Source organism: Charadrius vociferus, unplaced genomic scaffold, assembly GCF_000708025.1.
Source record: "Charadrius vociferus isolate BGI_N301 unplaced genomic scaffold, ASM70802v2 scaffold763, whole genome shotgun sequence".
Lineage (NCBI taxonomy): Eukaryota > Metazoa > Chordata > Aves > Charadriiformes > Charadriidae > Charadrius > Charadrius vociferus.
Genome location: NW_009647685.1, coordinates 1,311,560 through 1,338,326, shown reverse-complemented (window position 1 = coordinate 1,338,326; position 26,767 = coordinate 1,311,560). Strand labels below are relative to the sequence as shown.

The 26,767-nt window shown below is 42.1% G+C and overlaps 2 protein-coding genes across 2 annotated transcripts; one reads left to right on the top strand and one right to left on the bottom strand.

Moving 5' to 3' along the window:
* Positions 1-221: 221 nt before the first annotated feature.
* LOC104283213 (protein AHNAK2-like) lies at positions 222-5,587 on the top strand (the record flags this gene model as incomplete). Its single annotated transcript, XM_009881369.1, has 2 exons — positions 222-1,595; positions 1,662-5,587. Coding segments are annotated over 2 exons (5,300 nt in total), but the record flags the coding sequence as incomplete, so codon positions are not given.
* A 6,276-nt stretch (positions 5,588-11,863) lies between these two features.
* Positions 11,864-22,956, bottom strand: PLD4 (phospholipase D family, member 4). The gene is made up of 10 exons (XM_009881363.1): positions 22,897-22,956; positions 21,035-21,243; positions 20,156-20,339; positions 18,651-18,771; positions 18,157-18,284; positions 17,782-17,982; positions 17,253-17,392; positions 14,547-14,712; positions 13,417-13,513; positions 11,864-12,072 (listed from the first exon to the last, which is right to left on the bottom strand). Exons 1-10 carry the CDS (start codon positions 22,954-22,956, stop codon positions 11,864-11,866), a joined length of 1,515 nt encoding a protein of 504 aa, XP_009879665.1.
* Between the last annotated feature and the right edge of the window lie 3,811 nt (positions 22,957-26,767).

Sequence of the window (26,767 nt, the reverse complement as noted above, 5' to 3'; positions counted from 1 at the left end):
CGCCGAAGTCGACGTGACCTTGCCAGCTGCCACGGCCAACATCCAACCACCTGTTTTCGAAAGTATTGTAGATTCCTCCTCTGGGAAAGAGGATGAAATGGGTAAAGCTAAAAGTTCTCTATTTAGAATGCCTAAGGTTTCCCTTTCTAAGAGTTCGAAACCTCAGTCACATAGTAAGTCAGCAGTTGAAGTTTCTGTGTCAGATACTCTTTGTTATTCAGTTACAGAGGAAACTTCTGCTGTTCTTTCCAGTAGTTTCGGATCTAGGTATCATGGTGATGTTAAGGGAGATAGTGTCTCTAAAAATACTAAATTCAGGATCCCTAGCTTGGGTTTCTCCAAAGTTGATACTGGGTCTTCTAAAATTGATCAGGATTCCCCATTACCAAAAGGGGATATTACTCTTACGAAATATCAAATGAATATATCAGAATCTGAATCAAAAACTGTTCTTGCTGACGAGAATATTTCAGATACAGATTTTGAAATTTTGAATGATGATGGTTCTTTGGAGCAAGAAAGTCTGAAACACGCAGGGAAAACACCAGGTGCTGACATATCTGTTGGTGACATAGAGTTTACAGTTAAAATTCCTAAATTCCGAAAACCAAAATTTGGTATTTCTTGGTCTAAGGGAAAACCATCAGAGAGTGACATTGGTTCCAAAGTGGAATCTGAAATTTCCAAGGGGAGGATAACATCTGATCTGGCTGATACCGATATTGAAAAACCCAGTCAGATTCCTGATGCTGAATTAGGTGTAAAGATGCACCAGCCTTCACCTGAAGTTGTTCATCAGTTGGATGTCAGTCTCTCATCAATGGAAGTTACCATGCCAAAATTAGAAGTGGAAATCCATGGCCCAGATTTAGATTGCAAGGCAGAACAGGAAGTTTCAGGAGAGAAGGACACCGAGGAAAAAGAAAACAAATTTAAGACATCAAAATTCAAACTGCCTTCATTTAGTTGGTCACCAAAGAAAGAAGCTATTGCTCCTTCTGAAGCTGAGGGACATCTGGAAGAATGCACTTTTTCTACCTTATCTGGAGGCACAGAATCTGAATTAACATTTCCTACCTCCGAGAATCATGCGGAATTTGATACATCAACAGAAAAAGATAGTGAAAAGGGCAGAAACAAGAAGTCCCAATTTATCATGCCAAAGATTTCATTCCCTAAAATGAAGGGTCAGAAAGTCCAGGTCTCTCTGCCCACACTAGAAACTGATGTTTGTGGTCCCAAACAAGAAAAAGAAGGTGCTTCAGTACAGAAATCTGAGAAAGGGAGTAGCAGGGAAGGTGCAGGAATGGGTATAAAAGTGCCAAAAGTTACAGTCCCAACTTTGGAATTTTCCAAACCAGAAGTCAAAGATCCCAGAATAGAGGTGGACATTCGCATGCCTACAGGTGAAGTCAGACTTCCTACATGTGAAGAAGATGACCTGACATTGAAATCAGCTGCTGCTGGTGCCAGCCTCTCCACCTCAGATATTAAGATGACAACTGAAGGCTCCATTGAGGTGAAGAGTCCTGACATAAATGTTGAAAGAACATCAAGTGAAATTGCTGTGGGTGATGTAGAAATAAAAATTGAAGGTCCTGAAGGGAAAACAAAAATGTCTAAATTCCAAATGCCAAGGTTTGGAATTACACATTCTAAAGGGAAAGGGTCAGAAAAGGAAGTCAGCCAATCCAAACCAGAAGTCAAGGTTCCCCAACTAAAAGCAACGGTAGAAATAGATGACATTGCTTTCGAAGCAGCAAATTTGGAGGTTGAATGTAGTACAGGAATAGAAACTTATAGCCCTAAAGTCAAAATGACCAAAGCTGACCATAAGGCATCAGAGACTGATTCTCACCCCCCATCAGCTGACATTTCTGTTCCAAAACCAGACAGTGATATTCAGGATTCAGATGCAACACTGAAAATCAAAGGGGAAATAAAGCAAGATGGAGATGGGGAAGAGAAAGAAGGACATTTCAAAATGCCAAAATTCAAACTGCCATCCTTCAGTTGGTCCCCGAAGAAGGAAGCAAGTGTGAAACCAGATTCTGGAGAAAATTTGGAAGATAGTAAACTTGCTGTAACATCAGGCAGAATAGACACAGAAGTGAGAGGACCTGCAACTGGTGATCAAGGTACTGGGCCAGCCCTTGATCTGGAAATATCAGCAGGGAAAGTTGAACAAAAAAGTCCGATTAAAAAGCCTCAATTTGTCATGCCTAAAATTTCACTCTCCAAGATCAAGGTTCCCAAATCTCAGACACATTCACCAAAAGCTGAAGTTGATGCTTCTATTCCTAACACAGAAAGACAAGGTGACGATTCAATACAGATACCTGATATAGAAAGAAGTCATTCTGAAAGGACAGAAGAAGGGGCCCAAATAAGTGTAAAACTGGCTGATGTTAAGATCCCTACTCCGGAGTTTTCCAAAACAGAAACTGGAGCCTTGCAAACGGACATGGGAGTCAGCGCAGCAAAGATTGATGCTGCTCTGCCTCCCTTAGAGGGGAGTTTTCAACAGGTTGTTCTAAAATCAAGTTCTACTGATGACGATACCGTTCAAAAAACTGGTATTAAGTTGCCCAGAGGAGAAGCTTCAACTGAACTGAGGAGCCCTGAAATAGTAACAGAAAGGTCGTCCATTGTGGATGGAAGAAAAATGAAGTCAGAAGGTCCTGAAGGGAAGATTAAAATGCCCAAATTCCAGAAACCAAAGTTCGGAATCTCCTTAACAAAAGAGAAAGGCCCGGAGACAGAGATCAGCTCTCCAAAAATAGAAACTGAGTTACCCCAACTAAAAATGACAAAAGAAATTGCTGACATTGCTGCGGGAGTTCCAGCTTCAGAACTTACATCTGACATGTCAGATCCTGGAGTAGGTGTTTATGCTTGTAAGACAAAAACACCCCAAGTTCTGACAGCTGGCATTGAAGCTCCAAAGGTAGACATAAGTCACCAGTCAGTGTCTAAAACAATGACAGAGGGAGCACTTGAGAGACTTGAAGATAAAGAAATCAAATTAAAAGAAGAACATGAAATAAAAGCTGAAGAAGTTCAGACTGAAGAACATCAAGGATGGTTTAAAATGCCAAAATTCAAAATACCTGCATTTGGCAGGACATCCTTAAAGGAAAAAAAAGGTGATGCTGGTATTGAAAGTATGGAAAAAACTCAGGCAGGCATTCCCTCTGCCAAAGTACAAACTGAAACAAGTATTCCTGAAAATGCCTTCTCATTACCACACGCAGTCGCTGAAATTACTATTGGAAAAGAAGGGATTCCAAAATTAGGAGATTCTGTAAAGAGTTCTGATGTTAGCTTGCCAAAGGTGGAGGGAGATATTACATTATCTGCAGAAAGAACAGATAGTAGAGTGAATATTCCAAAAACTGAAACTTACGCAGATATAGTTAAGCGTGGTGCTGAAGGACAAAAAATGCATACTTCCGAATTCACAGTGTATTCAGCAGAATTGTCTAAATCATACCTAAGTGCTTCAGAAACTGACAAAGACAACAGTTTAACAAATAAGTTTCCTACATGTACTCTGACTGTTCAAGAACATAAAGTCAAATCACAGGATATAGCAGTCCCAAGGGTAGAAAGCTCCACTATGTTAGAGACTGCAGAATTAAGATGCAAACCGTCATCAGCTGAAATTACTCTGGATGCAACACAGCAGAAAATAGACGTTAATCTTCCAAAGGAAGAGTTAGATATTCAAAATCAAGAGGCAGTAATTAAAAAAGGAAAGATAAAGGGTGAGATGAAAATTGTAGGAAAAGACAGTGAAGGAAGCCAATTAAAAAGGCCTATGTGTGAATGGCCTACAACAAAGGGATCAGAAGATGGTACTTATGTTACAGCTAAGCTGGAAGATCTAAAGGTTCCAGGAGTGAAAATGGATGTTAAAATTGCTAGAGTAGATCCTGAAATGAAATTTCAAGTGAAAAGTGTTGAAAAGGATGAGTCTGCAGGGGTGGAAGTGCAAGTAGAAGACAGAGCAGAAACAAGTAAAATTAAAACATACAAGTTTAAGATTCCAAAGTTCGGATTGTTGCATTCAGAAGTGAAGAGTTTTGAAGATTATAGCAATTTGCCAAAGTCAGAAGCTGATTCAGTATCTAAAACTGAATTAGGCATGGCAGAAATGCAGTTTCAAAAATCAGAAGCATACATCGGCCTGGAAAGTTCAGCTCTAGATCATATGGAAGCATCTGCCAGAATAACAGTGGAAACAGTGGACAAATCACAATGTGGCCCAGAAGTAAATATAAAAATTCCCAAACTGAAAATACCGAGATTCACTTTCAGAGCTGTCCCAACTGAAGCTGATGTTTCAGTGTCAAAAGTGCTAACAGATCCAAAGGGATCTAGCTCTGATATTGAAGTAGTGCAACTGCAAGCAAGTCCTGCTCTCCCTGAAGAAACACCAGAGGCTCTAGAGGGTAGTATTCAAAAAGCAAAAAGCAAAATTCTAACACTGACTGAACCTGCCATTAAAACAGCTCAGATGACTGCTACCATAGAATCCTCTCTTTCAAATGCAGGGCAAGACCTTCATTGGTCATATGTTGAGGGCCAAGAAGTGAGTGAGAAAGTAGAACCCGAACATGTTGCTATTGAAAGGTGTGAGATTTACACTACTGAAATACTGAAAGAATCAGAGATTCTCTCATCAGAAGTCAAAACTGCTACTTTGGGATTCTCATTGCTCAAGGTGAAGTTGCCTGAATCACATAGCAACTTAGAAGTGCTAGTCCAGCAGCCGTCTCCAACAGAAGATGTATCAGTGAGCAAACCTAAATGTGCTGATGAAGGCTTTGGAGTAGCAGCACAGAGGACTTGCAGCGCTGAGCTTAAACTACCTGACAAACCACACAGTGAGACTGAAAAATCTAGTGGAGAAGTAAGTTTGCCAAAGTTAAAAACATTTGCTGTTGAAGTAAAGCCTTCCAGTAAATCTGAAGAGAGTCATCCTGATAAGTCACCAGAGGGAATAACTGCAGGTCATCTCTCTAAAGATGAGGATGTAGCTGAAGCACTAGGAGATGAAGAAAAAGATATAACCAATGAAAAGGAAAAGACTGATAATAAAAGGTCTCCTGGAAGATTCAAATTTTGGCTTCCAACTATTGGCTTTTCATCTTCTGGTGATGAAACAAGCACAGGTCCAAAACCAGAAGAAAAAAAATCAGTTCCAGATGTGAAACCTGGTGACACATCAGATAATGATGCTTCTAAGCAAACTGAAAAAACTGGATGGTTTAGATTTCCCAAGCTTGGTTTCACATCTCCTTCCAAAAAGGCTAAGACAGTTGACAAAGAAGAGACAGGTCATAAAGAGGGAAGAATCTCAGATGAAGATAGCCCGTCAGATAAACCTGATGTATTTTTTGATGCTCAAGAAAGCTTATCACCTAAAGAAACAACAGAGGATGAAAAAGTTGAAATTGATGAGGCCTCATCTAATGTTCCAGTTTCTCGAACTATTGTGACATCTTCAGCAAGAACTGAACTAATCTTGTTGGAGGAAGAAAAAGATAGTCAATCTAATATTCCTGGAGATACAACCAAATGAAGATTGTCTTTTCTCAACCTTCAATGAAAAAAAAAAAATCTACACATACAGAAAAAATATTTTCTTAATTTTCCAGTCACTGAAAATTAAACAAAACCCAAAGCTGAAATTTATGAAAACAGTTGAACACAATTTACCACATTTAAATTTTCAAGTACAGGGATGTACACTAATAAAAATACTGATTTCTTCAAATCTGCCTCAAAGGCAGCGATTCTGTGTGACTGTGATTTCTACAGGTACAGAGGAGACCATAGTTGTAGCAAAGTCTGAAAAGATGCCTAAACCATGAAAGTAAATTATTGAAAGGCTCAATGATAGCAAAAAGACTTTTAAATAGGCTTCTCAAAAACACACCATTTATGTTTAGATTCTAGATAATTTCCAGAATGGAGTATAAACTAGTACTATGAAAGCTATACTTACCTGTTTAGATTTTGGACCTTTCTGACCTACTTTTGCTTTCTTATTAAAATACTTTTCTTTATTTCAGCTAAGGTGATATGTATATTCCACAAAAATTTTACAATGCAAAATAAAACCAAAATACTAGTGTAGAGAGACTAACGCTTTACCCCTTCCTCTCTTCTCATTTTTTATTATTCTGGTGGGTCATATTTAGCCTTAAGAGAATTTTTAACAGCCCAACAGAATAAATTTAAGACCAAAAAACATATAACTAATTCACATTTTTAAGATACAAAAATAAAACATGCTGATAAAGAATAATTATTCAAATGTGGATAAATAAATTTTAATGTATATATTTACTTGATAGTTAAATGCACAGAATGATCTGCCACACTGGTGGGATTGCTTCAGAGATTTTCTGGGAAAGGAGATGTATATAATTATTAACTTCTTTGTTTATATTAATGCTTCTCTCAAGTGCACGATGGAAACCAGAGTGCATACGTGACAGCCTTCACGTGTATCATTAAAACATTGTCTGTATTCTTCATTCACAATAAACTCACCATATGAATAATAACTTGAGTAGTGTGAGTTACTGATAATGCTGTTAGCATTTTTTGATTTGGAAAATCCCAAATTTTTGATTTCAGAAAAGCTTAAATTTGCAAAAGGTTTGAATATACCACGCTATCTGCTGAAGTGGCTGCTTAATGACAGCACAGTTTCTAAATACGGTGGTAATGGTTACGAACTAATCTGAGAAATTTCACTCATTTCAAGCCTGAGTTTTATAGAATTGCATGTGCAGACATGCTTCGTTATAGTAGTTTTCTCATCCTGTATTTTCTTTCTCCATATTCTACTTAGTACAGGGAAAGTAGACACAGGAAAACATTTAAAAATTGGGTTGTAAAGGAAGTGTACTTGGTTGTCTAACCATCTGTAGCTTGAGATGTTCTTCATTTCTATATCTTTGCAGCGGGCTTAAATATTCTAAGGAGAACTGCTGGCAGTTATTCTAAAGAGAGCTCTAATGATCTCTGAAGAGACTGTTCACATAAGTGTTAGGCGTGTATCTTTTATTTGGATCATGCAGCATTTCCCTGAAGTTTCCCTAAGTATAAAAGTCATTATTCAATAGACCCCAAATTACCACATCAGACAGCAATGGCATATACCAGGACCGAGGAAAATGACGTGATCAAGACAGAAAAATGGAGTCCAGAAAAAGGTAATGTATGTAATAAAGGACATGCCATTCTGACAGCAGCTCACATCTGCCTGCAAAACAGCCTTCACATAAAATGTTTCTCAGGTACTGTCCATTTACTGAGGCCCACAAATAGGAATCCATCTAGACAGCGCTGAAAATGTAGGTGTCTTTGGAAAAGGTGACAGAATCAAGTCAATTAAAATTGAGCTCTGAGAGAGCATTGACCACAGAGCAATAATCACTATGATGTTTTTAAAACGTGAATGAAATAGTTAAGGGAAGAGCAGTAGAGAAAAGAAGCAGCAATAAAATCTTCCTCCAAAAAGGCTACTGTCAGCTTTGGGAAAGGGGAAGGTTAGTGAAAAAGCAAGGCTAACAAGGTGTTGCTCAAGGGTCTGACCACAGGAATAGCTAAGGACAGGGCTCAAAAGGGTGCAAGGAGCACAGACACAAACCTGCAGAACATAGACATTCTGTCAACAGGATTCTGTGGTTCTGACCCCACCTGCATACTTAGGTTGAGGTGCTCAGGTTGTTCTTTTAACTGTGGTAGGTTTCCTTGATTACTGCTACTTATTTTTTAACATCTGAAAATGTAACAGGTAAACATTTACAGGCAGTCTGCAGCCAAACAAACCTACAACTGTGATTTGACATGCAAAAGAAGGTATAAATGCATTAAAAAGAAAGACATTTATTTTTAATAAAAACCTCAGTAATATCTTACATTGTTAAGACATGAATACATCTCTATTGCTCGGTTATTTTGTTATATTTGAAGCAGGATCTCTCATATATTCCAAAGCAAGACAGCCAAATTAATAATAGATATGAAGAACAATGGAATGGAATGGAATGGAATGGAATGGAATAAGAATAGAATAGAATAAAATAGAATAGAATAGAATAGAATAGAATAGAATAGAATAGAAAAGTTGGAAGGGACCTACAATAATCATCGAGTCCAACTGCTTGACCACATCAGGGCTGACCAAAAGTTAAAGCATGTGATTAAGGGCATTGTCCAAATGCCTCTTAAACACTGACAGGCTTGGGGCATTGACTGCCTCTCTAGGAAGCCTGTTCCAGTGTTTGACCACCCTCTTGGTAAATAACTATTTCCTAATGTCAAGTCTGAACCTCCCCTGACACAGCTTTGAACCATTCCCACACATCCTCTCACTGGACACCAGGCAGAAGAGATCAGCATCCCCCCTCTCCACTTCGCCTCCTCAGGAAACTGCAGAGAACATAGGTCCACAAGTCAGTGCCCATGACAGAAGAGCTGTCCTCCAGGGATTATGCAGATGTTTATGACTGCCAAAAAATTAAGTGTACGTGGATACAGCATGAATGGTAGATGAAAAGTTTTCTCAATACCTGGATGAAAGCAACAAAGATATGATTTATCTGGAGAAACTGGGAAAGGAAAATCCTGGGTAATGGGGGAAAAATTGAAAACAGATAATATTGAAGCTTTTGGAGCAAGCTGGTGTCTAATGTGTGAAGCCAGGTGACTTAGCAGTCCTGTCAGAGCTCATAAGCCTATGGAGCCAGCTGGGTTCTGTCTTGCTGTCATCTGCACTGCTGTCAGCAGCGCTGTAGCCACAGGGCACTGCACCAAATCAAGCGCTCTCAGAAATGAGACTGCTGGGAGAGCAGCGCAGCACCTCTGCATGAAGGCTGCTCAGATAAAGCAGGGCCAGTTCATAAGTTGTAGTCCATCTAACACAGGTACGTGAGATGAGCTGATCAGAGGAGAGTATCCAGGCTGAAGATCCAAACCAGCAACTTTTTCCAGACATGAATAAACCAATACTGAGAAAAATCAGAACTGCCTGCAACCAAACTAGAAAATCCATCTAAGGATAATAAATAGATGCTAATGAATACTACTGGAGGCCCCAACTTACATTTGGTACAGTCCTTAACTGGAAGAAATCACAATGGAAATGAAAGAGACAAACAACAGGTGGGTGGGTAAGACTATTAACCCTGTTTCATAAATGGAAAAGTACTAAGAGAGCCAAAGTCTTGTTATAATCTACACCATATTGCATCTTTGTAATAGAGAACAAGCAAATTAGAATAAAGCTATGAAAGGGCCTAAAAAGTCTCACAAGAAACCAGGGAAATAAACTGAAGTTCCTCTTAGATCCAATTCGTTGTCTTAATAGTAAACCCCTCCTTCATATGTGGAGAGAAAACAATACACATGATGACAGTGAAGAAAATAAAAGAGCACTCTCATAAGTATCAGTTTTTCCATTATAAGCTGAACCTTACCCCACACAAGTCTTATATTACCAGAAGAGAAGTCTCCCAGCTTGCCCAGAAACCCTGTCCCACTGAACAACTTATGCAGCACTGTCAGATTTGAGCTCACAAGTAGGAAGTTTTCTTATTCCTGCAATATCTAGCCCCCCAAAACACTGAAAACATAGCTTCGAGTGCCATCTAGAGGAGCACACGCCTTTACAGGAAATAGTTTTGTTAGCTAAAGATGGAACTTCTCAAAAAGATTTTGAAACTGACCCACTGTTCGTTCACATGTGCTCATTGCACTGGGGAAAAACTGTCCTACCTCATTCTTGCATGCAAATATTAATACAGTGCATGGTCAGATGTATTTGTTGGTACAGAATAATAAACCTGTGAAATGGAGGTAGTGAAAATCAGCTGGGGAGGTTCTACTTTGCCAGAAATTTTAATTAGTGAATGGAAATCTCAAAATGTTAAGCAGCCTCTAGAAAGGAAATAGGGGAGGAGAGTGCTAAAAGCACCTGCATCTTCCTCAATATGTTGATACATATGTGATTACTCGCAAAAGTTCAGTGTTATCTGCCCCATCCCTGGAAACATTCAAGGTCAGATTGGACGGGGCTCTGAGCAACCTGAGGTAGTTGATGATGTCCCTGATTATTGCAGGGGTGTTGGACTAGATGACCTTTAAATGTCTGTTCCAACTCATACCATTCTATCATTCTATGATTCCATGATTCTGGGATTCTATGATTCTATAAATGTAACTACATGTCTTAAAAATCTGCCTTAATAACAACAAGCATTGATTTGTTATGATGGATAAAACAATCCAAGGAATCTTGGAAGTGTCTGGAAGAGACAGCTAAGGAGCAGCCTGGAAACCGAAAATTGGAAAATTTGTTGGGATCACCTCCAAAAGACCTCACAGGGACTTATTTGTATTGGGACTTGTGTGTATTCACAAAGTTATAAAGTCCGCACACAGACGATCACATCAGGTCCCTTTGTCATTCTCAGCACAGGGCAGGGATTCAAAAGCAGGAAAATGCTTCCTCTGGAGGACGGGGAGGTTGCACCATGATGGGGAAGCCTGTACTCCCACTACCCAGGGCAAGAGAGGTGACCTCAGAGCCAAAATGCAACTGAATGAGGCCCTGCCAGGACGGGAGTGAAATAACGAGCTGCCATACGCCTTTGGAGCTGGAGAGGTCTGCTGCGCTTTCACAGCTCAGAGACAGAGCACCAGGACAGGGGGTTTGCCTGACCCGTTTATGGAGCCGTGCGCTGGGCTTTTGCCTTGGGCTCTTTCGCCTCTGCTGTACATCAGTCCCAAAGCAAAAAGTCCACTTTGCGACTCCTTCTCCAGCATCAGGCAAAGGTGTTTGGCATCAGCGAGGGTCATGGAGCCCCAGCCCCGTGTCACTCGCACCCCTCCACGGCTGGAGCACGTGCCCTGCTGTCCTTTCCTGTCCCTTCTGAGAGCCACCCAGAGCAGAGCCCCTGCACAGTGGCAGATAAGGACATAAGGCACCAGATGGCTCAGGTTTACAGTCCCTATGTGATTACAGTAGAAAAGGCAGCCCAGAGACACAACGCCGGTCAGGCCCAGCACCAGGACAGCCCTCAAGGAGAAAAGAGGCTCTCCAGGAACTGCCCACAGTGCGGGTGCGATGCCTCTGCCACACCAACGCTCACACAGCAGCTTCGCCCCGCTCCCCCTGTCCTATTTGCCGCATGAGGCCAATATACAGACATCCAAACACCCTCAGACATGCAGAGGTCCAGGGCAGCTGAGCTGGAAGCTGGCCCCAAGATGTAAATCCCAGGCATTTAACTCTGGCAACTAGCCTCGACACTTAAATACAGGTATTCCCCTGTATCTCTAATTCCCAAATGATTTTAAAAATCTGCCTTCACTGCCGTAGGTAATTACTTACATGGCTCAAACCTTAAAGTGGCTAAGAGTTTATTAAAAAAAGCTTAAACACATGTAAGCAAACACTGTTAATGGAACATTAAGGATGAAACGCATCGCTTCCTAAGATAAAATAGCACAGCAATAAAGATCTGCATCTCTAATGTATTAAGATCTGGTTGTATTTTCCATGTTTCCTTTAATATCAGACAGCTTGTCATATAACACTGTGTGCATTTCATTAACTCTGGGATGAGGTAATTACACAAAAAAGGAAATACCACACACTGACTAATGGTTTTGCAGGTAGACTCAGCTATGAGAGGTTCTCACATCATCAAACAGTGTGGATGCCACGAGGAAACAATTTCTCTGACAAAGACAGAAGGAAGAAAGCTCCTTGTTTTGCACGGGGAATGAGATTCAAATATATTTTTGTTTCAATCTAAAATGTGTATTTCAATTCACTTCAGAGTCTGGCCCTCCAGTTGCAGTCTTTCTGTCCCTGCACATCTTCCAGATTCACTGCGTATTTGGAATTCCAGTCTCGCTCAAAAAGGTTTTTTAATTGTTCCTGGATAGGCAGTTGCCTTCTTTGCAGGTTGGTCGAATTCTGTTTGATAATTAGTCCCACGCCAGCTGTGTTAATGAAGTAATCTTCTGACCAATTGGAAGTCCCTATGCAATGGAAAAGTAGCTAATTAGAAAACATTCATTTCCTAGTGTTCTGTTTGATCTCTGTACTTGTTAAGTCCACATTGCCTGGCTTTGCTGATTTGCCGTACAACCGCAAATCTCATTAGAACCAATGGAGCAGCAAAAATCAGGTCACCTCCTTCTCATTCCAGACCTCAGCTTTCAGAAAGTCAGTATTAACTGCAACCCCGAAGCTTCATAACAGTCTGACTCCTTACAGCCTGTGCTGTAAGGAGATGCATGAATCCACTCATTACAAACATGAGAATAGAGTGCAACATTTGGGTATTAAGAGGGATAAAAGCCAGCGTTTGATATGGGTTTCTGTGTTTAAAGAAAAAAAAAAATCCTTAATGGACTTAATTCTCTTTACTTGTTAAAGGAAAACAAGAGGAGAAACTGGACCCTCGATCAAGAAATCCTCAGGGGCTGTTCTGAGGATTGCAATGCCCACTTATAACCCAGGCAAAGCTGGATATCAAGATGCAGACAATGTCTAGGGCTCTCTCCAAAGCTACCACAACTCAGAAAATCAAACACTGTGACAAAATACACATTTTATCACTTAGCATGTCTCCTGGTGTTCGGCTTGGCCAGAAAAATCTGTCAATTCCATAAAGTGCTTAGGCATGAAAACAAATTATCTGCATATCCGTCTTCAAAAGACACCTCAGTAAGAAACAAGTTCTATTAAAACCAAATGGAGCTACAAGTCCTCAGCCCATTGGAAGATCGGGCTATTTGCTGGTTTGCATTGCTTGGAGGATGAGCTGACTGAAATGACAGAGCCCTTTCACATTCCCTGTTTTGAGAGATCCTAATAAAAGAGTGAAAAAATAAACCCCATCCTGACTTTCAGGAATTGAGCAGCAATTGGCATTACTGCTTTCTCATTTCCTTTCCTAGAGTTCTGTTCAACAAACAGTGCGTGGAATTAATTCCTCCCAGCAATTTCTTTTTATTAAAGCCCAATAATGTTATGTACTAGAGCATCAGCTATCACTGCATCATTCTGAGTGCACCGTCTGTGAAATTCCTACTGTGCCTGTCACAGGCTGTGCACTCAGACCTGTCATGCTCCGTTCTTAATGGTTCACAATCATATGAAATAATCTCCTACTGAACTTGACCTACATTATTTTCTCCCCTTCACGTCTCTAATTCTTTACCCAGGGCAGACATTCTGATAAAGCCATGTACTTTGATACGTTTATCTGCTTTACATGGCAAAATGAGGTCTTTTTTGATATTGCAGCCCATCCTATTTCAGTCTCAGTCCTAGAGATCTGAAGATACTGTAAGTGTTTGGAATAATGGAATACATACCAATATATGCTACTTTATCAGTGACCATATATTTGTTGTGATTCACTCTCCCATGAGGAATATTTGTGTGATTCAGAACTGGAACAATGAAGAGTTTCTGGAGGGCGAAAAATTAAAAACATAAATAGAAATACCAGGATGAGGAACAGACTGAATAATTGGACAATGCAGATTTACTGTATTTTCAAAGAATAGAAGAGGACAGAAAGAACAGAAGAGAGTATTCCACACACTGTTATTAAATGTACCATAAAAGAGATTTTACTCTTATCCAAGAAAACTAACAAATAGTACTTCCAGTATACATAAAATTGGATAAGCAATTGAGATCAGATAAGGATAATGTTTGCTTCACAATGTTCCATTAGTGGCACAGCTATTATCATTATAGGGCAGACAATTAAATGCAGTTTTAGGCAGCTGTTTAATAGATCTGCATTTACCACTGATTGCTGCTCTTATTTTGTGCTAGAATGGGCTGATCACAAACACAAGGGGTACTGCAGGCAACAATAATGCCTAACTTTTTGTGTTAACTCTTACTAAAACCTGCATTTCTGTTCCTTTGAGGGTTTGGGGGGGTTTTGGTAAAAGCCATTCCTACTTACTTCTGTGACTTCTCTCTGTCATGGTAACTGCATTATGTTGGGAGCTTCCACACCATCCCCACCTGACTCGATGAGTTCCAGCCTAGTGCCTATGGCCTGTGTGTAATATTTAGTGTTCAAAAACGAGTCAATTTGTACAGGCAGTCAGCAGACCTCTCAACTGTAAAAAACTGATAGCAATTAGACCCATTTAAGATACTCCATACAGGAAGAGGTCTATGAGAAGAGCAGTAAGTTGTTATACAAACTGTTAGTGTCATGGTGCTCAGCAAAAGCGACTGCCTGGATAACGTTGCAAGCGCTGCAGCCAGGCACATCCCTTGGCGTCACTAGTAGCTTGCAATTGCTGCTTTCTCAAAGGTTATCTCATGGGCCTTACTTTCTCAAGGACCTGAAACAGTCACTGCAACAATGGACAATCTGCTTCTCTAAAACCTGATGCTTGCACATGCTTAGACTCAAAAATCAGTGAGGGGCCCATATTCTCAAGCTGTCTTTCCAAAATCAAGTTTCTTATCGTACCACGTCGACACTGATGTGGGCATGTGGGTTGTCGAGAGCACGCAGGGACCTCAGATAGTAGAGCATGACTGGGTCAGAGTGGGTCCAGCAGCTGACCAGAAGCCGGATTGGTACTCTGTTGTTGAAAGCTGCACGTCTGAGAGCATTGTCAATGGCTGGCCAGTACCTAGAGACAAGTAAGTGCGTACAAAGAGGAGCATTTTTGAAACAGTTCAGTAGAAAGCTGTGACAGTAAACTGAGAATACAAGTGATGTTGTGCACAGATGGGATCTCTGCTGTCTAGTAAGAGGAGCACTTGTGCCTTCACTGAAGGTATAAAAAAGATTTCTGCCTTCTACCCAGCCAGTTCTTTTTCCGGTGTGCTTTGAGACCTCTGATCTCTGCCAAATTTGCTTGCAATTGATCAAAAAGTTTAAAACCGAGTACAGTTCACGTACAGAGATACGTACACAGCATGGTGCCATCATGCTTATTTCCTTAGGAAACTAAAAATAACAATAGCAACCCCAATGTAAATCCAGATCGTACAGCATGAAGTGAAAAGGACAGTGCAGAAAGCCTAAGAGCCATTTTGCAGACTATGGCCATTTCAGGATGCTGGAGACTGTTTCTAGTGTCCGCAGTGGTCGTCTGCCATCAGCCAGCGTGGACAGGCTCTATCCCTCCCCACCCCTCCTTGCCCTCTTTAGTATGCCGTGTGCCCCTGAGGTAACAAACACAACTGTGCTCTCTTGAACACGGGGCTGTCTGTTTTCCTGACATTTGTGTTGGCAGTAGCTTAAGGGAAAAATTTTTCCCTAATCCTTCACCCAACTACACCACACTAAGAAATGGACAATGTACATCCCAGCTCCAGACGCCCATGTAGCATTTTCATTCCATAGATCTTAAGAAATGCTGCATGGAGGAAGACAAGCGTCTTTATTACAGATTGGAGGACTGATACAGAGAGACGTCCAGCACTCATTCACAGTCCCATGAGCAATGATGAATTAATTTGCCTAACTTATTCCTTTTGGTCTTATGTACAAAGGCCTGAATTCTCCAATCCTCCCTTGCACATCATTCTATCATGATTGACAGACCAACCGTGTGCTTTCAGGCTCCGGCTGACTCGAAGATCCTGAAAAACTTGGGAAAACATGCTATTTAGAAATGCTATATTTGAACAGTTTTCATTTTTTAAAATATATTGGTTTCTAGTTGATTAACACTCAGGCATTAAGACAGCAGCTTTGTTCCCTCTGCCTCAGCTGCTGGAGGAACCTAACCTGAACTAATCAGCCTCAATTCATTACACTACAGCTGGTTGCTGTGGAGATAGCCCGAGGCCCCGCACCGCTTTCCCGAGGCCTTTCAAACTCTTGTTTGCATCAGATCAGGCCCTAGATGTCACAAATGGTGGATTAAGGCTTCAGATGAAGAATGAGGAGTATTAACACACTCATTCCTAAGGGGAAAAAGAGATTTTCTGTGAACCTATTCTTAGCTAAAAGCAGGAGATGAGAAACCCAGAGATTCAACTGTACAACATAGAAACCGAAAATTCTCTAAGCTGTTTGATTTACAAAAAATATCCTCCAAGTAGAAGCTAGTCTTTGAGATTCTGTTTCAAGGACAGTGGAACTATCTTCGTCTGTCTATTATCCTACACCCTTCCTCCTAACACATCCATGCCCAACTGAACAGTAGAGGATTTACAGAGTCATGCCAGAGGACATGATGCGTGGTACAATTGTGGCTAAATGGCAACCTAGAGCTCACCCTATTCTTTACAAGCCATGTTGTACATAATTATTTTGCTTGAAGTTCTTTCTCAGATTATTTAGATGATTGGAAAACTCAGAAATGTTATAAGCAGATAATACTCAGAGCACTTGGTTGCATGTAAACATCCTAATTCGAGCATATCTAAGAGGATTTGGAGTCTTAGTCGTTGCCCCATGACTAACTTTCTGCGTTACTCAGATTTGAGTTGTGCAGACTCTGCATAATTTTGCTGTGACCTTGGGCAGCCCATTGGGACCACGGCAGTGGTCCACCATACACAATTTGATCCCTCCAGATCACCATTACCACCTTCTCTTTGAGAGCTGCTGCTGCACGCACCCAGCACACTTCAAGAACTTGGATGTCCTTAGATGGAATTATAAAAAAAGGAAAATGAAAGCCCAGAAGTTTCTTTTAGAGAGTGTTTCAGCCACCACTGCAGAGGTCAGCAAGGACAGTTAAGAATCGGCCTCTAAACTATGGGTCAAGTAGGTCAAACAGGCAACAAAGCCAGAAGTCAAGAGTCTTCAGAAGTAAAGAACAGAAAGAGAGACTCAGGAGCAGAAGCAGGGAGCAAAACAATATTTTCTCTGAAAAGTCTGATGTCAGATATATTACTGCTGTTCCCATTGCTCTCTCTATTCTTATAAAGCTGCTCTGTTGCATTTTGAAGGGAGATGTACCTGACTGTCCCTCCTCTGGCAATTCACAGTTTTCTTGCTGTGTGAAGGGCACAGGAGGCTGCTCTAAAACACTAGAAAGGCATACGGGCAGTATTGGATCACACACTATTTACACAGTCCACAAGACAGTCGTGAATGCAAAGCAAAGCCTCAGTTCTCTCCACTGAATCCTTTTATTGCAGAAGGAGAGGAATAGTATATTTTCCCTTTAAACAACGCAGTCAACTGATTTGCTCAGGTTTAAAATTATACCTTTCTGGATGAACGAAACGGCTGGTCGGGAAATATTCCATAACAGAAACATAGACAAATTTCTGTGCCTCACTGATAATACTGATTATAGCAAAGAGGTCATGAGTGCGACCTTCTGGACAAAATGCTGGAGGAGAAGCCTGTAAAGAAGAAAACACACACGTCACTGATTTCCTCCTTTTTCTGTCGGACTGTGATTCAGTTATATTCAGATCTGTTCAGCGTTCAATACAAAAGCATGAAGCATTTGAGGTGGACCACTATCGTTCCTCATGCCTTCCATCTCCTGATGGATCAGGTACTTATTGGTATATTGAACCAACAGGTCATTAAAGGAGACCTGTACCCCATCCTTGCCATCCTACCTGATAGCCCAAGCTGGGTCAACCATTTTTCCTTGAGTTGTTCTAGAAAAACCTGTTGAATTACCCAACTGGAGCACAAGTAACTGAGGACCGCTGAAGAAACTTTTCTGGCCAACGTTTAAACATAGTTTACAGTCTATCTTGTTACTTTTAAATGTACTTACAGAAAAATAGGCTTTTGTCAGGATTCCATCAAATTTTATTTCCAGAGGCCGATGCTTGTTAATGTGGGTAGAATAATTAAGAGGCCAAGGGAACGGGATGGTAGCATTAGCATGTCCAAGATCCCAGTACGTACTGAATGTTTTCCAGAGGTCTTTGGCCAAGCAGCTGCAGTTGTATATCACAGCACCAAACTCTTTCACCTGCAAAGACAGCAAGCTATGTCACAGCCCCAGGAAGACACCCCTCCACCTCCAGGGCTTTCTGTGCTGTTTCTCCCACTCAATCAATATTTTACATCATTATGATTTTCCTCTGTTATGTGCTAGGACATGAATTTCCCCTCAGATTTTTGAATATGCAGCAGCAGAGCTTACCTGAGATAAAGATCTCCAGTCCATATTTGCACTGCCAATATATATGTGTTTCATATCTACAATCCAGAATTTGCTATGCAACACTCCTCCTGTCAAATGTTCAAAATCGATCTTTTTTACATGAGCCCCTGAAGAAAGATGGGGAGGGGAAAAAGAGTTCAGGTTCAGCATGGAGATGGTAATCTATGCTGCTCCCCTGACAGCCAGACCATGTCTGAGTGTCTAATCCCTGCAACTGATAACAACTACCAAAATTCACAAGCACTCATTCCTGGGAATACAATAACTTGCAAATATATACAAAATGTGAACTTTCAGAAAAATCCTTAAGGGCATGACAACATACACAGAAATCATGAACCAGCGAATACGTAGTGCTTGTCCTGTGAACCCATGTAAGCACCATGCCAGAACAGGCCTTGGAGAACAGTTACTCTCAGATGCCTTTTTGCAATACTGAAGTTCTGAGGACATCACTGAAGAGAGACAGTTACCTTTTTCTTCTAAAAGCTTGAGGTCAGTTGAATTTGTAGCCAAAGTTGGCACACTTGCTGCAATGTACACAGAGATGTTCTCTGCAAGTAATCTCTCAAACCTCTTCAGAATGTCTTCACCCTGCATGGTACATTGTTTGTTATTTTTGATATTTTGTTATAGAACATTTAGTAAGATATATGCGACTACAGTGTTACCAACGGATGCTTCCTTTGAAGAACCCAAACACAAGGATGGTCAGAATTTTTACCTCTTTCAGGAGTGTTTCAAGTAGAGAAAAAGGGGAAAAAGATTTTGATGCACTGTATGAATCAAAGTTTATTCTCTATCGTTTAATGCTAATAAAGGTTTAAAAGTGTGACCACAAATGTCCCAGACTTCAAAGCTGAATGCCCCAATGAATGCTGGATGTTGATGCTCAACAGATATGCTGCAGCATTTCTCCCTGAGGATAAAAGTAACAGAGACTGTCCTACACTGAGCTGTCCCTTTAGTGGAGACAGGGCTCAGCCTTACATCTGTCACTTTTACTTCTTCTCATGTGGAGGATATGAGTCATCTCACAACACCAGAACCACTGGGGGAGATAGACAAGGAGAGCAGTCCCAGAGAGATGGTGGGGACAATGAGGGAGGTGTGCCAGGAGGGAGGCAGAGGCTCGGCCCACAGTAATAAACAGGCCTGGGTCTAGTCTATCAGCCAGCAGCATGGTTCCTGCCACCTGACTGAACTCCTTAACTGCCTGAAATATGGTGGCCTTGACCCTTCTGCTTTTCAGAACAGTGTCCCAGATCCTGTTCAGGATTGCCTGGGGGGGTGCCAGCTGCCACAGGCCAAAAGGGAGCCAAGGGGCAATTAAACATGGTGGACGGTCGCAAGAAGAGCCTGTGCCGCGGCCTCTGTTACTTAGTTTTGGTGGTGCAGCCAGAGAGGCCCCACAGGAAACCTGGCTGCACAGGGTGCCCAGGAGGACAGCCCTGCAAAGGAGAATGAATGTCCTAAGCTGTAGTCCAACGGCATGGTTCAGAGACACCTGCAAAATGGGTGAATGCAGACACTGTGTCTGTACACAGGGGAGAAGCAGCCTCTGAAGCAGTCAGAAGTCCAGCAGGCTTTGCTTCCTGACTCTTCCAGCTAGCCAGGGGGAACTGGCATGTTCACTTGTGTATCTGGGATCCTGTAGGCTCTTCAGCCATGCCACCAGCTGCCCCTACCAGAAGGTCACCATCTGCAGGGTAAGCAAGCGTAGTTTTGAGGCTGACCTCTTGTTGCTCTTAAAATACAGCATAGAAATATTCAGAGACAGGGACAGAGCCCAGATGGATTCTAACTTAACTGGAGGAGGAAAGCTGGTGTGCTGCTTCTGACCAGCATGGAAAACCTTTCTGGGTTTGTAGGAAGAGTCAAGCAATGTGTCTGGGAGACAGACCACACAGGCAATCTGCCACCTGCCAGATGTACATGAGACATACAACCATTGATGTGCTTGTCGATTTTCTCATACCTGCTTGGAAGATGAATCATTGACATTGATATCCTTCCCAGTGAGAGACCAATAGTAAGAAGCCACATGAATTTTTTCCTGGGCTATATCAAGGAGTCTCATCCAGGCTTGGTACAAGGGTTTGGCTGCAGTGCTATTTATCTCAAAAGCCAAGTCATAAGGAACATTTTCCACAAGTTCAAAGCTGCAATGGAAATTGTGTATTGTGAAGCAAATGTGTGTGACCCAAGCAAGAAACCATGCACCTCTCAGGTTGTACAGTTGACCATTTGGACATTAGCCTCAAAAGCAAACAAGCTGAGATGGACAAACAAGTTGGGAGTACTCTCCATACCCAGGTTTTATAGCCAAGCATATATCATACATTGTCCTCCCAAATCCAGCAGAATGGATTCTCAGTAGTCATTCTGAGCTTTTTATTTTACCATCCTAAAGATGAGGAGAAAAGTAACCCCCAGGGGCTCAATGTCACTTTGGTACCCTCTCCACCCTCTGCCAGGACAAGCACCCACTGCCGCCTCCAGCCTCTGAAAGAAGGTGCGCTCAGCAGAGGGTGCTTTGCCTGCTGGTCACTCTGCTGTCTCCCACCACTGCCACAAAGGGAGGATGGCTGGAGGTGGTGGAGCAGCAACAGAGCTGTGCTAAACGTACAAGCACAGGACCAGTAGTGGAGCTGCAATACTGCCCCTACCACCCCTTGTAACAGGAAACTACTAATGTCCCAATGCCTAAACAACACCCCCACTTTTCCCAAATTAGCAGTACTTTATCACTTATTATACAATGGGAAGAGAACAAAAGCCATGCTGATATTGTCAGCATTGTAACTATTTCTCCAACTGGTGACTATTTCTCCATGTGCCATTGGGCATAGCTTACCTGCAGGAATCATTTGACCTATTGGCATCCTCCTCAATTATTGTGGTTCCTGGGAGATCTCCGTAAAGCCCTTCTTCCTCCTCCACCTCTTCATAAATGCTAACAACCGCTTCTTCTCCCTTAGGATCAACTATGCTGTCCACTCTCACGAAGTAAACAGCCATCAGGACAACAAGACCAAGTATCAAAACTGCCCCTAAGATTTGAAACTAGAACAGAATCTAAATAAGAGAAGGTTTAAGCGATTACCAAGTCACTGATACACCAGCTAATGGATGACTACCTGTTGCAGGTAAGTAAATCACAATCATTGAGTAGTAGTTCTGCTTTCAGGTACTGGCAGACTGTATTCTTAGATACATCACTGAAAGTGAGGATCATGAGCTGTATAGGGGTTGGTTTATGTGAGGACCATGATTTTCGTTTTGTTTTAATTTTTCCTGTGCCAAGATACCAAAAACCTGTTTTTTCCCAAACCTTATGATTAGTTTGACATTGATTAGCTTTATTGTAGCACAAGACAAATGAGTGTTCAACAAAATTTCTACCAAAATCAAGACAAGGAAATCCATAACACAGGCTCAGCTGCGGGATCAAGCCCAGCACTATCATAAAGAGGAAGTTCATGAAGTCAGGGGAGAAAAAACAAGTCTGAAAATATCAAAAGCAGAAGGACACTTTATGGTTTCCGAGCACGTTCTGGTTTTGCCTTTTAACTTAGACTTCACTTAAGTGAAACTGTACAAATCTCATTTATCCATGTGGTGAGTGAATAGTATTTCCTTGTCATTCTAGTGTGGTGAGTTAGATTCATTTCCCCTTTTTTGTACTTCCTTTTTTTTCCTGAATGTATATGAAAAAAAATAAAAATAGCCTGGCCACTTGGTAAATCCAGATCTGGAGTCCAGCCACTCACATCCTGCAGCACTCAGCACCAGGCTCTTTGTGTTGCCCTATATTAAGGAGGAAAAGACATCCACCAGTGCATCTCCATTTCGCACCAACAATCACTCTGTCTGGCTCCCAATGGCAATTCTTGGGAACTGGGACCATCCACCATGCTGTGATATGCGATGTGCACTTCAGAGTTGAGTTTTTGAACCTCCAGGCAAGAAGAACTGAGTCTGGGAGTGGTCATGAGGCTGTAGCTATAAATAGGAGCTCCCAAAAGAGTACATGTGAAAACTGCACCTAAACTAGTTGCCTCTGAGAGTATCTATTTCAGTTTCTATGTGGATGAAGTTTTTTACTTTTCATTTTCTCTGCTTTTCTCAAGATCTACAGAGCTGCCATCAATTTCAGGCGGTGATTTGAATGAGAAAAAAATTTTTAAACCGTCTATCTACTTAAATTTTTTCTCTCTGGCTTGTTCTCCCTCTCACTGACAGCAAAAAAAAAATCCCACCAGTTTTCAACAGTTCTGCATTTCATCCTGTGAACGCGATGGCAAGACTTAAACATCGCACAGGTTTTATATGACATTTCTAAGGTAAGACACCTATTTTTATTAAGTCACAGCTTGGTTGTCACCATGCTGTACTCTGTGATGTCCTGGTGCTTTAGACACACTGAATAAATAAATAAATGCTGTGCTAATGGTGGAAGTGAGGCTGTTTGTATGATCAAGGTTTACTGTCCTGAGCTAGGGCTGCAGGATTAAGGTCCCTCTTGGCAAGGTTTGATCAGCCTACCGGATAAATCAATGAGGGTTTTGTCACTCACTTGTTTACAAATAGGATAGAAACCTACATGGATTTCTAAAACAAGCAATAAAATCATTCTTCCTCATCTTTTATTTCTTTTCAGAAATGTCAGTGCAATCCCAGCTCTTGTAAGCAAACATAGTGTATCCCAATAATTACCGTTTTGACGTCTTTTTGATTGTTCACGCTTAATTTCATGTTGGAGGACTCATTAAACATCAGGGATGTTTTTAACACTTTTTTCACAATCTGAAAAACAGAAATGTATGCAAGGGGAAAAATAAAGCTTTATGGCAACATTTGTATAAAGCCAGTTACAGACTAAAAATGCAGGTTACTGCCATTGCTTTATATAATGCTCTGAGATTTAAGTGCGGGTCTGTGCAACATCCTCATTGTATTATGGGTCTTGAGTGACATTAACAGTCTCCAAAGTGAGAGAGACAGTTCCCCACAGTTTTCTTCCTGGTGCTATCTACACACAAAAATCACTGCGGTAATTAATGTGTAAGCAACTGCGTCGCTGCCTCTTCAAGTTATCTTTCAACACCCACTTTTGTCCTGTTGCAAGCTAACACATTTGCCAACAAACTCATAATTAAGCACAGAAGCCGTGGGTGATGGTGTACAGCATCAGTGTCACCCTGTATGTTACTCTATTGGTCTCCTGCTCTCTTCCTATGCATATGAGTTGTCTTCAGTGCTGCTGTCTCTTACAGAAGGGACACTGTTAAGGGAGCATGGACCAGGCTGAAATCTAAACTCCTCTTCTTCCCTGTTGCAACGATGACCCTGGGAAATAAGTTAACTTCTTTTCCTCCTCACACAGTATCGCTCCTACTCTTTTGTTATCACCAGCAGAGGAGACCACAAGGACAAATACCAAAATATGCCCAAACTCAAAGCAGATGGTAGGGCAGGGGTAGTTGGCCACTTGCTGATTTTGCCTTCTCAAAAGGTCAAACCAAAAACTTCACACATGTCCAATGGGTCATGAATCATCCCTGCGCTGGCAGACGTGAATTTACCCCATAGAAGTCAGCTGTCATTTTTCATGCCCAGAAGCGAGAAGCACACCCTGGGGTATGGTAGATTTCAAAAAGTGCTACCAGAGGATATCACCACCTGTCCAGTCCCCACACTACCGCTTCCTACCCCTGAGCCACAGGACATTCATAGCCTCGAGGATGAACATGCTGTAATGGTATCAGATATGCGGTTGCTCTGTGGGTGGCCACACTTGAACAAGTTTTAGGTAGGAAGGATTCTGCCAGGCTTGTCCCATCCATCTTGCCATATGTTCACAGCTATTGTCACCTGAACTGGATGGGCTTGTGGTGTCTGCCCTCCCACACCAGCAAGGCAGCATGGCCACAGATGTCCATGCTGTGTCCGATTCCTGCCCACTCCACCTTTCTGAACGGATTCTGTGACTTCATAGAACAGGCAGGAGCTGGACACAGCACAGACATAACCCCAAAGGCTTCTTGTGGGACCCAGCTCACAAGAAATAATGGGGCTGAACCAAAGAGGTGGAGGATGTCTTGGGACACAAGGGAGGTGGGTCTGAAACAGTGATTTGGGGAATGCAGAGAGGGATGTGAAAAGAGAGGACCCAAGGTAAAAGAGCAGACCAGGGAGATTGAGCAAGGTGGAGAGGGAAGAAAAGGTAGGAACAGTCATGTTTAAAAGCGCGCTAGAGCTGCAGAGGTGAAAGTGAAGTGTCCGTTTCAGGGTCTGCTTGTTGTTGTTACCAGCTGCAGTCACTGCAGCAGTCCCTGCTTTCCAAGGCAGTTTTACTCACGCTTTTCACTGGCACTTCCTTTTGCTGCCCCCAGATCCAGAGGCAAGCTTTTACACTAGAAGTAGTTAGGAATGCTGGCAGGCACCCATTCTCTCGGCCTTGGACGAACTGCAGTGCTGCCAGCAGTGAAAGACAGCTGGCCATTCCCTGGTGACTGTCAGGTCCCCATTCCCCTGAAATCCCAGTTCATGTTTTAAGCACAGTACAAAGACGCAGTGTCTTACCCCAAAGAGCTTACAGCCCAAGCAGAGGGAGGAGATGTTAACACACCACGCAGAGAAAGCTGTGTGACAGCAACACACGTCATTCCACCAGCTGGAGAGAAAGTGCTCAAATGCCAACCCAGAAACCTCAGTGGGAAGAAAAGGAAGAGAGAGCAAGAGGGAAGAGGCTAAGGAGTTTGGTTGGAAACTGAGGCAAAGGGATTTTCAAAGGAGGAGGAGAAAGACAATTTAAAACCAACAGCAGCAATCCTTCAGCCTGGGCCAGGAGAGGCCTGTGAGGTTGCAGGTCACACTCCACAGCTCGCCACTTTGGCAGCGGCTGTCCCACCCAGCTGGGCTATCCCCTAACAAACAGCCCCCTGGCCGCCCTGAGTGGTTCTCACCACTGAACCAGAGCATGAGAGGTGTCGTCTTGTCCCTCTGGCCCCCAAAGCTAAAGTGCTCCCCACCATACGTTTGGTGACCCAAGCAGTGTCTTGGTAAGGAACTGCAGCTGTAGGTGCACTTACAGCTGTGTGATGGCTTCAGCAGAAGGGAGCTATGAGAAACAACTTGTTTCGGTTCTCTTTTTCAGTAACAGTTACAAAATGGCTTCAAAAGCAGCATTTCTCTTAAAATATGAGGGTGAGCAGATCTCACCTGTGTCACAATAGAACCATCGACCATTTGGTTGAAAGTCCTTCTTGATATCTTTGGCCAGTGATGGGTTAGATTCCCAGCTGCTATACAGAAGTCATGAGAAATGCACTTAAAATACTCAGTTTAATTTTCAAGAAAGAAAACATGACAGACTCCACCAGAATTCTTCAGAATAACATTGTAGCTGGTCAGTAATTAACTGTGGCTCCCTCTAAGCTTTCAGGGCTTTACTGGCTGCCAATTTCAATGACTAAAGTTTGTCCAAGAGCAATAAATACAAGCGCTACTTAGCATTGCTTCACAGGCTGGAACACAAGCTAATACCACAATCTGCTGAGTACACACGGGAGACTGTTGTTTATGACACGAAGGCTGCTTTCTCCCTGTCCCCAAAATAACTTTTAATAATTCTTTTCTCCATCAGCATCAAACCGTTTCAGGTTTTGGATTTCAAACACAAGGATGAGACTTTTCAGCATACAAAATCCTCCCAGGAGACTGAAGTTCCTCAGATGAACTATGTGCGTTCATCTCCCCATGACCACCCCCCAGCACTCTCAAGATGATGGCAAATGTACTTACCATCCTGGAAAACCTCCTGCTGTGGGGATGTCCTACTGTAGTCTAATGTTACTCCCAACTCTGCTTACAGGAGGCGATGCATATGCTTTTCACCAGCAGATTTGTTTCAGGTTCTTCTGTTTTCTTCCTCCTCCTACTACAGATTACTTCCTCTTAAACTCTGAGTTTCACAACACGCACTGACAGTTAGAGTCCCAAATTATCATCTGGTTGTTGCTACCCAGTTCTTCGACTCCAGCTCCTCATGTCTACCATAACTTTCTGCGCAAATTCCTGCAGTGCCTGACCGGCCTCAAACTCTGTTGAATGGCTAAGTTCCCACTGCCCTCAGTGGTGTAAGATGAGCACCAGAAGACCCTGGTTGAACGGACTGCTCAGCTTCGGTGCAGGTTGCGTCCCAGACATAGCAGTGTTCTCAATGCTTCATTTTTCACCCACCAGAAGCTTCATTTTAAACAGACAAGCAAACCCTCCAAAACCACCTCTCCACCCAGTTCCTCTTGCAAGCACTCTCCTGCCCTGTCATCCTTGGACAAACATAAAGGAACAAACTCACTTCAAAATTATACAGCTTTAAACAAATGGTATTTGGAATTTGCAGTGGCATTGCTGAAGGAGAAGGTAACACGCAATGCTGAATTTGAGGCAGCTTCTAGGAAATGGTATCTTTTGTAAAAATCCAAATTCTTCCCCTTGGTCAACACAAGTCAACATGGCAATGCTGCCGTTATTCTCCAGGCAGTCCCTTGATCCTATTGAACTGAAGGATGTAATTCCCTAG